The 13,281-nt window shown below is 35.3% G+C and overlaps 1 protein-coding gene across 3 annotated transcripts in view; it reads right to left on the bottom strand.

Moving 5' to 3' along the window:
* The window catches only part of LOC133197179 (discoidin domain-containing receptor 2-like), a 54,698-nt gene that overhangs the window by 22,585 nt on the left and 18,832 nt on the right, over nt 1–13,281 (bottom strand). For all 3 annotated transcript variants that reach the window (XM_061333068.1, XM_061333069.1, XM_061333070.1), the window contains exon 2: nt 484–589. In XM_061333068.1, the coding sequence (XP_061189052.1) occupies nt 484–589 (106 nt within the window). The remainder of the gene's footprint in view (nt 1–483; nt 590–13,281) is intronic.

Genomic DNA, 13,281 nt, shown 5'->3' with positions numbered 1-13,281 from the left:
CTACTCAACAATAATAAACTGATTATTAGGATACATATATCATACAATCAGAGTCTCAAAGGAGCAATACTGACGAGATGAGTCTGAGCACACTAGTATACCCTCGAGTCAAAGTATATAGATCAGTACATCTAGTGCAGATATTGAGTAATGGGAGGATTAGCTGCTATGAGCACATATAAATGTGCAATTTGTAAAAATGTTCCTAATTCTTTAACTCCTAATGAAATGAGAGTATTCTTACTATATCTCCTCATGAGAGTGTTTGACTGACTCTTACAGATTGTGAAGCTCCTAAATGTGAGATGAGAGTGTTTGAATGGACTGTAGGTCCTCATGAGAGTGTTTGACCTGATTCTCAATTACTACAAAAGCTCCCTGTAAGATGAGTGTTTGAATGGACTGAGGTTTTCATGAGATGAGACTGTTTGAATGGACTATAGGCCCTTATGAGAGGAGAGTACATGTATTTGAATAACTTACCTGGCACTCTCTGGTCCTACAGAGCTCTCCTTGAAGGAGGAGCTGGCTGTGATGGCATGATCCGGTATCTCCCCACTCTCCATACCCAGGGCCTTCTGGCATTGTCCTGTCAATGAAAAAATACAATTCTGAAAAAAATTATAAAGATTTTCAATATCTTATATTCACTTAAAAAGTTGCCTGATCAGACAGACTGTACCACATAGTACAAAATGTTATTCCCCAAAACTGATTTTTTAATCATCAATACTTCAGATTCATTTTTCAAACTTTATACCCATAAGGTGTGTAATAAATGCTATGTTAATCACTTCATACAGATTTTTCCTGACTCATTTTCTGCTAAATGTTAACTTTACGCAGAAAAATCTGTACCAGAATGCTTGTTTACATGACAATCTATACAATTTACATATTTTGTGGTGTCTTATCCCTGAGGTAGTAAAGACAGGCTGTACACAGACATGACTTATTCCATAAAGGCCACTGAAGTTATTAGTTTTTCATATGGTTTACTGATTCTGAATATATCATCACAACAGGGGAGATGAATGTAAATATTTACTTTAAAGTGCTTTACTTATGAATGATGTTTATTCTAGGCCAATGCATGTTTATGAAGTCACAGATATGAATGATACATGCAGTGATCTCTTTTTTCCTTTGTTGATATTATTCAGAAATCTTATCTTAATTCAACAACAAAGTGCACCCCTTAAAGTGCATAATGTATTATACTGTGCAGCATATCTTAAAATTTAAATGACATTTGATTACTTTACATCCACGACATGACTTGATTACTTTTGTTCATTACAATAGAATAGTAATTAACAACACATTTATTTCTGCTGCACTTAAGAATTAAAAACAATATATTTTTACAAGTTTAACAGAAGAAAATAATTATGTGAAAAATGGGGAAAAATGTAATTTATGGTTGAGTCAAATTTGACTATTGAAAGATTCCTTGAAGTGTGCTAAACTGTGTCAAAAACATTAATTACACATCATGTGCCAGTGTTCAGACCACTTAGAAAGTGATGCTTTTATGAAGATGACCATACCATCATTGACAAAATGAGGGAGATTATCTGCATATTTACTGACAACCTGCAATATTAAACACCTGAAAAACACCATATCTGATTTTCAGCCAATCAGAATCCAGTCTGACACTTATTTCTGTTCTATCTGGATGTTATCAACCAATCAAATGTACATGTAGATGCCAAAAGTTAAAGTGCCTCTGCCCAATCCCTCTCCTCTGAGTGATGGGGGAGATATACCAAGTTCTTGTCTCCTTGTCAGATCTCAGAGTCAAAATTGCTTCAGACAGTGATAAGATACTCCTACTGAATAATTCCATGACCACTTAACCACCAAAAAAGCTAAGTGCTGTACTCAATAGCTAACCTTCTACCTTGGTAGTAACTTGGATGATGTGAAGCATACAGATACACTGAATCTATAATTGTTTAATGAGAACACATTTGGCCTGTAATTATCAGCATATCGAATGTGTCTTTTTATTAGTAATCAGTTGTAGAACCAATACAAAATCTTTTCATCTCTATTTGCTCTGGAATTCAGCGACTAAACAAACTACAAAAACACACCTTGTAAAATGATAATCAAACAAAGTAGGCAGTGGTCACAGATAACTCAGGCAGTTTACACTGGGTTGATTAGGAAAATCAATTGATAAATCCTTTAGAATATTGTTTAGTTATCATTAAGGCTATGTAGGAGAGCTCATTAATTAATATGAAGTAACTTAAAACACCAGTATCTCCTTCTTGATGTTTACTGGACATGAAGAAATTGTAGGAGAAAAAGAGGGGGAGATAATTCTCTTGGTGTCAGTGTACTGATATCATTGCCTCCCTTTTTTATTGTACCCTAATGGGAAAAAAGTATAATCAGAACTAGTGCTATGAAAAAGCTTTAATCTCTGCTGATAAAATCAGAATGTTATGTAACACAGTGCAACACAATCAAATAATGGAACTTCATATAAATGTTTCTCTCTGCTTGCATCATTAAACAGGCTGCAATCTATATTTTATTTCACCAGATCAGCTCTCTTGCTTCAATTTAGTGCAGCAGAATTGAAACACATCAGATGAAGGGGTGAAGTTAATATTATCAACATGTAATAAAAAATTTCATTACCATAACATATAAATTCATTACATCTTCTCGGGTTTTGTATGAAAATGTCCCATAATTCACACTCTGGTGCAGCAGCATTACAAAATTAGTTTATGCATTTTTTATAACTTAAAAATGTATACTAACATATCTTGTAAAATGAATATCTTGTCCAATGAATCCATATGAAGCTTAAGTTTATATACATGTGTATCAGAATTTATTTAAAATAAACAGGATGCTGAATGCCTTGAAATTTCATGTTCTGTCAATATCAATATAAAAATAGTCGACCGAGTGGCACAGTGGTTAGAGGTTTGCTCTAGAGATGCGGAGTAAGGAGTTGATCCTTACAACACAGGTGCGAATCCAATGTGTGACGCGGAAGCTGGTCCTTAGGATGAGACCATATAATCCAAAGTCCTGTGCTGGCATGAAAAAGATCTCTTACTGCTTAAAGGCAGTAACCACCGAGTACAGGTCTAAATTTGCAGTCCAGTGGCATCTCAATATGAGTGAAAAATTGTCAAACAAACAATCAATGTAAAAATACAAAATGAAAATAAAAGCTGCTAAAAGACAAGGGCTACAAAATTTTCAATTACAAGACAAATCACACAAATTCTGGTTATCTATAAAGAGGAATGTTTTTCACCCTCATCAGCTCTCTATCAGCTCGAGGTTACAAAGCTGGGTTGACTCAGTTTTCCCACAGGGCTGGTCAAGATATATTTGCCTTTCTTAAATATATAGTTACCCATACTATGAAAATACAATTGCAGGGTTGACAATACTTTAAGAATATTTCTTGACAAGCCCCTGTGATCTGCCTGCATTCAGTGCTAAAGACCACTCTAATAGCAAATTATGCAAAACTTCTATCATAGCATTGAATTATAATTAATATCTGAAAAAATATGGAAATTTGTTGCATATTTGGGATGTTTTCACAGGATATGTACAAACAGAGCAGTCTTCAGTATGTGTCAAATCTGGCAGGAAAATTAATGGGATAATAAAAGCATTAAAACTGTTCATTTTTTGCTTGTCCAATCAGAGGGAACCTTATGATGGATATGCTCATTGTGTCTTTATGGCAATTCAACAGTTCTTCTTTCAATCTCTACAGCACCCTGGGCATCTCCCTTCCCTTGTCAATCAGCTCCAATAGCCCACTTTCAAAAGCCAAATAGGCACCCCCAGTGTTTCATTTAAATGTCCCCATCCTGCTATCCACTGAGGTGTAATCAAACATGTAAATCGGGGATTCTGGGCACACAAGTCTCTGATTTCCAGGTAGAAGAAACCTGGCAAGGTGATCCAATAAATCAAACCTGTCACCCGGCTCTGCATGCCTGGCAACTAACACAGCAGCTTTACAAATCTCCTAAATGAATTCTTTATTCCTCTATGATTGGTATCTATAAATTTGATTTCTGTCTTTGTTGAGGACAAATTTAAAAACCCCTTGATAGAGATCACAGAGGTCTTTAGCCAATGTTCTAGTGTTAAAAACCAAAGGGGGTATAAATTGTCTGGTAATGACCCATTAGCATCATGGACCCTTTAATTAAGCTTTTCTAACAAAAACAACATACTATCTACTCTAACAATATCTTTACAAAAAAACTTTATTTATTTATAAAATTTGTGTCAGAGAGAGCTTGTTGTCGGATTATAACTGCCCTCAGGCTTTCACTTTATCAGAAGTTTATATTTTTATACATTTCAATTGATTTAAAATTAAATACATCAATATTGATTTATAAATCATGCAGAGAGTAGACCCATACTTAATTGATGATGCATTAGCTCATTGTTTTCAATTACTGATTACAGTATATGATTGACAGTTACCTGTAAATGTAATTAGCTAGCAGTCAATCACACTACCATAATTAATACTGTTCATTAAATGAGACCTTGAACAAAAATTTGCATCCAAGAATTTAGTTGTGTTTTATAGTGTATCATATCATGCCTTGAAACCAAGACTGTTTGTCAATAGCCTTGCTACATTTAGACTGTCAAAATAAATTAAAAATTCACAACAAAATGCAATTGGAAGCATTATTGATACAAAACATCATTTGCCTGAGCTGTGTGCATTATCCATACTCCAGCATTGATAATTATCATGGAGACAAGCAAGCACCAACATAGCCATTTTAGAATTTTACATTTCTTTATGATGCATTTCAATTATGTACACTCTGCATCATTTATTTAAAAGGTTCCATCCAACTACAAAACACAGCTTATGGGTTAGACTTGGCTTCCATTAATGGTGAATATAAAAATAGTATCGACACTCTGCTTGGTATGGTAATATTTCACATTCAAAAACGATCTCTTTATTCCCCCAAGTCCTATTACAATCCGTAAAACAGTGCTTTTCAAATTATTTATAATACATTTTCAGTTCATTAAACACAATTCTCCTAAAATGTAACACAATCAGTGGAAATAATATACTCAATAAATGAAATGTCAAAGGACATAATGTTTAAACAATAATTACAGACTGGAAATCTTATTTGCAGTAAAGTACTTTTTTCTGTCCAGTAAATGTGTTGAGGCTGATTGTACAGGTGAGAGTAATAATCATGTTAACTGAATTACCACAAAGTCTTGAACTTGAATTATACAATAATCAAATATTCAGATTTTCAATTCCCTACAAAATCCAGGCCCTATTTATGCTATCTTGTTAAAATTATAAGAGGCTTAGCTACATATCGTGAGGACTGTTTGAAGTTAGCAAACGCTTGTGATAAGTGACAATTGCATGTAGATTTGGAGGTGTTAAAAGATCTTAAAGTGAGTGTTTATTAGCAACATTTGAAGAGAAAAGGATTACTTCAAACAACTCTGAACATACAGTCTATAATTCACAGCTAGCAACAATCTAAAGTCCTCTCTAGTTTAAGGGGGGTCTCCATAAGCTTTTGAATGGACAACATTTCACTTAGGCCAACACAATGCATAAACTGCAATAAATCAATTGCAGAAAGTACAGTTTTATCGCTAAACAAGACATTCAGTAGTAAAAAGATAGATAGCAGTGGTGATATAAGATCCTCCACAGGTATTCAATCCAAAACATGTATGAAATCTAAGACAATGAGACTCAAAGGATGCAGGTGTGCAACACACTCAAAATTCACCCCCAACACTGGAGGAAAAGAAATCAAGCAGAACAATGAAGAGTAAAAAGTCAGTGCCAGATCTCAAAGACAGAGGTATGGGCGAAACTGAAAAAGTAAAAAAAATGTTAACAGGATTTCAGGACCCACATCTGAAATTGGCAAAATATTTGTTTTTCCGACAGAAATATTTACATCTGTGGATGTGTAAAAGAGCAGCTGATTTATGCAAGGTCCTGATAAAGAAGGATTACTGTAGGTGATATCAGTGAGTGGGACCTACATAAGATGATAATGGCACAGAGTTATCAGCTGACATTAATAACTGACCCGTCCTGGAGCCATCTAGGATAAAATGTCCTAGTCTCATTGTACAACTTGTGCTCTAAGCTTGAGAATGTTAACATGTGCCTGAGTAATAAGCATTAATTATCAATCATAGCACCTGCATGAACAATTTTCTTGCCCATTTCCTTCTTATTTGAGCTTGATCTATCTGTGAGATCACTGTGTATTTTTTCCCTCATTAAACAAAATACACAAAATTAGAAAAATCTGCTTTGTATACCAAACATTTACAATCCTGTGCAAACAAAGAATTCTCCCATGATCCATGGTATTTCAACACTGAACACTATGGGCCAGAGGAAGGTAATGATGGTCATGCTTTATGGCTGGTCATTTGTTTAGCCACACGTAGGTGATTTATGCAGCCCCTTCTCTTGTAGGCCTCACAAGAACTCACTGTTTCATGCCCAATTTATATTGATTGAATAATTAAGTGGGGGGCATCTGCAGAAAAGTAAAGGTCTGGTGACCTTAAGAAATTGGAGGAACCCCATCTATCATTGTACAGGGGGTCCTTTCCTGTGAGAGGGACCCATCATTTAAATGTGTTGTGTCCCTATGTGTCTCACATTAGAAAGTCATTTAGGGAGATAACAGTATTCAATTCCCAAATCCCAATCATTTCCCTTTAACACATGGATGCCACACGATTTTTATCTCAAAATTTTCAACCCACTGATCTCCATCCAATGCCTGTTTATTTTAAGAAAAAGTTTTAATTTACTTTTTAACGAAAAGAAAACAAACGATCCTTAATTGCCTAGAATCAAGATGAATGAGCATCTCTGGGTCATTTGTGAAGAATCTCTCATTTTTTGTGAAGTTCTTGCCAAAACTGAATTGAAATAGAGTTGATTATTCTGCCAAATGAAACAAGCCTGTCTGGAAATGACATGAATGAAAACATGACGCCAGGACAGAAGAAAGGAAAGGAGGGATTCTCTGTTTCCCTTATCACAATTCCATCTTCCAATCTTTCAACAAGCAGCAATTCAAGAGGTAAGCGGAATGTGCCACTATGCTAATGCAGGCCTCCAGACAGGTTCTAATAATGCTCTGATTTATTTGAGGCTGTGAAATTTATTCTTATCCCTCATTACCCCAATATTAGATCTAATGATTCCAAAGAGTTTGTTTAGATGTTTATGCAAGACTTCAAACACTGACATCTCTCTTTGCTAAAGAAACAGTTTCAACGTGTAACGAATCAACTACACAAACCCAGTTACACCTAACAGAATGACAGAAAGGAATGAAACAGCATCTTTTACAAAAACCATCTAGTAAACTTTCTTTGAGCTTCTTGGGAAAAAATACATTACACTAACTGGTGACATCTGTGTGTGTGTTATAGATTGGACCAACTCAGTGCTGTGATGATGAACAAAGAAAGCCCTTGAAAAATTGTCAATCCATGACAAATACAGGCTTGCAAACAAATTCAATTTTGGTCTCCATAGTCAAAGAAGGATTTTCACAACTCATGCAAATTAAGCCAATTTGGACAGCATCTTAAAATGACTTGCTTTGAGAGATGTGAATGACAATTAGAAAATAATAGTTTGACAGAGTGTCAATACTTGTCGCACCTGCTCCACAACTCCAGAGGGACCCTTTGGGGATGCATGCTTCCTGCAAAACTTCCCTCTAGAGTAATGAGTAATAAAAATAAGACCAACATTTAAAAAGTGTTTGTCTACCAAGTTTCTAAAATATGAGGGCTGAACATGTATGAATCCTGTAGTTCCATCAAGAGGATCTAAAGAGGACACATGGGAGTAATTTGGAGTAATAAACAATTTTCTTAAACCACCATTTCAAATGTAATGGTTCTTTGACCATTTTATTACACTATACTAAAATTTTCGAGGAGTCATTCAGTCTCCTCACCAGAGAACTTCAATATTGATATACAGCCATACTAAGGAAGTGTGCAGTAAACCTGACCAACACACCTCTCAATTTGTCCTTTTACCTCAGCTCGTTAACTTGTCACAATTGAGTTGCGGGGTTTTCAATAGGTCAATAATATTCTTTGTGTATCGGTTTCTATCTTTTCAGGTGCAACTGACTCAAGAAGGAGAGTAAACAAGTTTAAGCACCAACAAAGCGGTTGTATGCTTCTTACATCTAACAGCCAGACAATGAGTCGGGATCTCAAACACTGGAGATTACTTTAACACTGTGTGCCTTATAATTATTCAAAAGTATTCATATCCACCTTGCAAAATTGAATTAACATGTTAGCTAATCCTTTTTTTTCTTTCCCCCTTTATTTTCAAGAGATCTTGTAATCATAGCATTAATGAGCTATACATCTGATTTGTATTCAGATCACACAGACTGTTGTCATATACATCAGTGTCAAAGTCTAAAAGAATACAGTTAAAATTCTGTAAGACGTACTATCAAATTCTTGTGGTAATCAATAGTAACTTATCGGTGTTAATTAGCTGGAAAGAGCAGAAATGTGTTTCTTATATTGTTCTTTCTGCTTACCAGATATTTATCTACCAGTTTCTTTTAAGATACCATCAACAAAGCTTCCCCACCCTATCCCTGGGATATTTTTTACATGGGTCTGTGATGCCCTCAGATAATATCATCAAAGGCTGGGGGGACCTTCCCACCTTCTTAACTCTGCTGGATATGTCCTGCTTCATCCTGATGTCAAAGGCTCCCCCTCTGTTTCTGATACTGTCCATCACACATCCAATAGCCTCTGATTTATTGAGACATAATTACATGTTTTGTCTGTTTATTCCCTCAGACACAATAAAACACTTGCAACAACTGCAGAAGGAATAATGGCTATTGCAGAGAATTTTGGGTAATTACCCTGGGTCTCGATAGTACACAATTACTGCAGCCCTGTCATCTGCTGTTTTAGACCAGATGGAGAGAGAAAGAATTGAACATTTATATTTCAGCTTCAATGATTAATGAAATTAGAAAAATAAATTGCTTTCTTGAAATTCCCTCTATCCACATTTGCATTATCTTTGCAATTTTCATCACTTCCTTCCTACAACTTTCCCCTATTGATGAAGTAATTCTGTTGTTATGCCTCCATGCATGCTGATCATTTCTCCTAAATTAAGGCTGGTGATTTATCAGCTAATGGCAAATATAACAATAACCATATTGCTCCTCTAAGCACTACTCATGCATTGGTCATCCAGAGATTTTTCCAATCTCAGTATCAGGGGACAAGGCCTCTGTCCATCTTCATTAACTTTTGCTAATGGATGCCGCCAATTGGTGACAAGTGAAGTTTACCACAATAGTGGCACAACAGACTTCCCCACTTGGATACTAACTCTGTGACTCCATCTTGCCCCCCTACCCACTGTTTTTGTCAAATTAAGATGGACAGAGAACTTTTCTGTAAAATAACTAGAGGACTTGGACCCTGTTATTAGAGCTCGAGGTGCTGGGCAGGTCAAGTCAGGGTAGACTGAAATAATTATACAAAGTCATTTAGACCTTTCTCTGCAAGTCATCATTGCCCTGTAGGCCTTGAGTGATCTGCTGATTGGGAGAATGGATAAGGGCCGAACCTTGGCTTACTCCCCAATTACATTTCAAAAGTCCTTACTTGTCAGACAGGGGCACCACTTGCAGGTGATGTTTAAGTAATTTAGAATTTCTCAAGTGACAAGAATTTTTGCCTGCAGAAGTATCAAAACCTAAAACCCATAACCATCAGTCCACACAAAGAAATCAATGTTAATGGAGGAAATTAATACCAGATACTAAATTTTCATAATCATTAACACCTTCATGAGATGTCTGTCTAAAATTCCCACAATGATATCCTTATGCTAAAAAATCTGCATGGACTCTAATACTGTCATGAAGCAGTTTCATCATCTAATTCTTGTCACCATCTCACTTAAGCACCCAACCATCTCAGAATTTCCCTTGACAAATCAAATTCCCATCACAAAATGTGACAGGACAGCACTTTGAGCACTTCAGTACATTACATTCCTTGCCATACAGACTTTTCCAAATTTCTAGGTCAATTTTCATCAAATTACATAATTAGTTGTAACATAATCATCCATTATAAGCCCTTTCTTAGAGCCATAATGTCACAAGAGGATAGAAATTTAATCAGTGATCTTTACTAATGCTAGCTGCAAGAATCAAGGGCGTTAAAGCTCTGTATCTTCACCATATATATTGTGTATAATCAGGCTTTTTGCATTAACAAAAGATGATGAATATTAACACAGCAGGGTTTTTCACATTTTCTGTTTTCTTCACACAGAAAGCATTCATTTCTTGTTTTATCTAATTATAAAATGTGTCTTCCACTCATTAGGTGGGGTGTACCTGAATTGATAGATGATGAAAAACTATCAAACTTGCACTAATTAGCACTTGGAAGATTGCCTTTCATTTCAAACTGCTTTAGCAGGGACCTAACTACAAAGTATCTATAGGAAAAACAAAAATTCAGTCACCTAGAAAGATAAGGCACTGTAATGACTTCAGAAGCCATGTATTGTCCTAGTGATTTACATGTTGATTTTCATCGTCTCAATTAATTAGACAATGCTAACCACTAGCCTTATCACCTAGGTAAAAGGATAATAAGCACAGTTGAATTTACACAAGAAATCCTTGCAGCACTAATCTGTTACAGAATTGTTTATGATGGCATCTAATCTTTTCATTGTAAAGTTTTAGAGCTGACGGACATTTTTTTCATTATGAAATGGCTTTCCTCAGTTTTCAGTTCAGTATTGTGTTTCTTGCAACACACAAACAATAACCAATTTGTGTTTCTTTGATTGTGTTAGGTGAATTTATTGAGAAATAATGTACTTTACTCCACCTCCAAACCTCTCATTAGTTTAACCCTGTAATAAGGTGGTATTTCAATCGTTTTCTAAGTTTTTAAATGCCCTATCAGTTCAAACATCTCAAAAGACCTCAGTCAAAAAAAAAAAGGTGGGTAGTCAACATACACAGTACAACATTTTATTTTAATCTGACATTTTCTGGGTCAATGTTTCTTCACTGTGGTTCATTTCTGAAGTTTCTGTGGACCTGTGAAATTCCTTAATTCATATACAACAGCTAGGTGTTTGGTCTAATATCAAACTCTCTCTAATTGGCAGGATATGCATGTTGATGTGGCTTTCCAAAAATATTTGCATTTATTCTTCAAAGGTTACAAAATTAATTAGGAGAGAAGAAGCCACAAAGAGAAATAATGATGAGGGCACTTGCTCAAATTTTGTGAAATTCTTGGGAACTTTGTAGATAAACTTAGATACTGTGGGGTCTCTTTATTTCAGTCTTCTAAAAGACCACCAATGAGACCATCTGCACGGAAGAATCAAATGAATCTGTCAGGCATTCTTTGGGTGAACACAGATTGAAATTTTAAACCATAAAAACTTTGAATAAGTTACAATCCTTGTGTCAAGGCTCTTCAAATGTGCCACTTCACACTACCACTTAAAGTCTCCCTAAAATCTCAACAACTTAGAGGCAAGCAGTAACCAAAGTGAGAACAGCTAACTGAATGTGTGGGAATTTGGTCTTTGATGACTATAATAATGCCTCTTGGTTGAGGCTTTGCCAGAATTTTATTGTGATGGTCTACATTCTTAACACTGACCACGATAATTAAATGCTGAAAAAATCACTAGGTGATAGATTTTAAAGTACTTCAACTATTCTAAATATCTCCCTATAACAGAATTAGTATATATTGCCCGAATTCTGAAAAAAGGAAAATGTTTGCCATTGGCTCATGATTTACAGTGTAAAAGAGAGAACTGTTGCCAGCAGGTTGATTTAACCTGATCTCCAAGAGCATTAAGCATGCAAATGACATCTTCATCACCATGATTCATGGCAGCCCAAGCTTTATCACACATCAGTATGTATCAATTATGCAAATGTCAGATCCACCCAATCTCTACTGTCAGGCACTGATTGGAACTTTCCCAGACTCCCTGTAAATGACATGGTCAGTTGGTGTTAGGCATTTGGACTTACAATGTGGTATTTTCATTCTTGCTTCTATTTTAGCAGAAAAACAAGAATTGTGGTGAGCTTCTGACCCACGATACTGACAGATGTGTCTGAAACAGGCAAGAGAAAATTAATCCTGGCTTCGATCAGATCCATGGTCATCCATTATTCAACAACTGACCAGTGGATACATGGCAAATATAATCAAATGTCCAAGATACATGATAAAATCAGGGTCACTTTGACATCAGGGGCTAAATATCAATTCCACAATTCCAGAGTCTCCAATATCATTGCTATTTCATGTACTGCACAGACTCAAAGGAATGAATAAATTGAATAAGGTGCTAAGTTGTGTGAGGTTCACTATTTATTTTGCATTATAAAAGTGTTAGCTTTCAAAAACTTTGAATGGGTGGACAAACAAAGTTTTGAACTACGAAAAAACAGCATGTGTTCCCTTTCCATGCATTTGAATTTCAATTTGTACAAGCAAAACAAATATTTGTTGGGTTTCCTTCTATTTTTATCTGCTTCTACTTTGTTCTTGTGATAAAGTTGAAAATTTATAGTTTTATTGGGCATGTTAGGTAAAGTTTTCTCAGTAAGTTTAGGGAAAACAGGTTTTTTTCCAAACTTTGAAAAAGAAACTTTTATCATTTTTCTCACGTGAATTTGTCAGGTTTACAACATATTACACATTTAAGAGAAGAAAACAAATCCATTAATTATCATTTTAAAACTAATTAATAAGCAGTTACAAAATAGTTCATGTGGATCATGTATAATTTCATACCTAGGGCGATATCTACAGCATTACACGAAATCTTAAAATAATTGTTCCTCACGATTAATTCATGGACATACAAAAAGGCCCAACAAAAAATACAGGCTGCTAAATGCCAAAATTGAAGGTCTATTCATATGTACAATTCATCAATTAGCCCACCTAGAGTCACCCTGTAACAGTGCTTATGTGCAGGTAAACAAGTTCTTGTGATAATACTGGATAGAAACATGCTTTTTTCAGTTAATTATGTGTTATTTACATCGCCCTTGCTTGCTTAATGATCTTCATCAATCATACAATTTTCAACAGACTCTGCCCGTCAATAGGTGAACATCTCTTGAAATAGTTTTTTTTTTCATCAAG

Source organism: Saccostrea echinata, unplaced genomic scaffold, assembly GCF_033153115.1.
Source record: "Saccostrea echinata isolate AGI-Se365-2 ecotype Australia unplaced genomic scaffold, CSIRO_AGI_Sech_v1 ptg000030l, whole genome shotgun sequence".
In the NCBI taxonomy this organism is placed as follows: Eukaryota; Metazoa; Mollusca; class Bivalvia; order Ostreida; family Ostreidae; genus Saccostrea; species Saccostrea echinata.
This window is presented reverse-complemented; position numbering and strand designations above follow the sequence as displayed.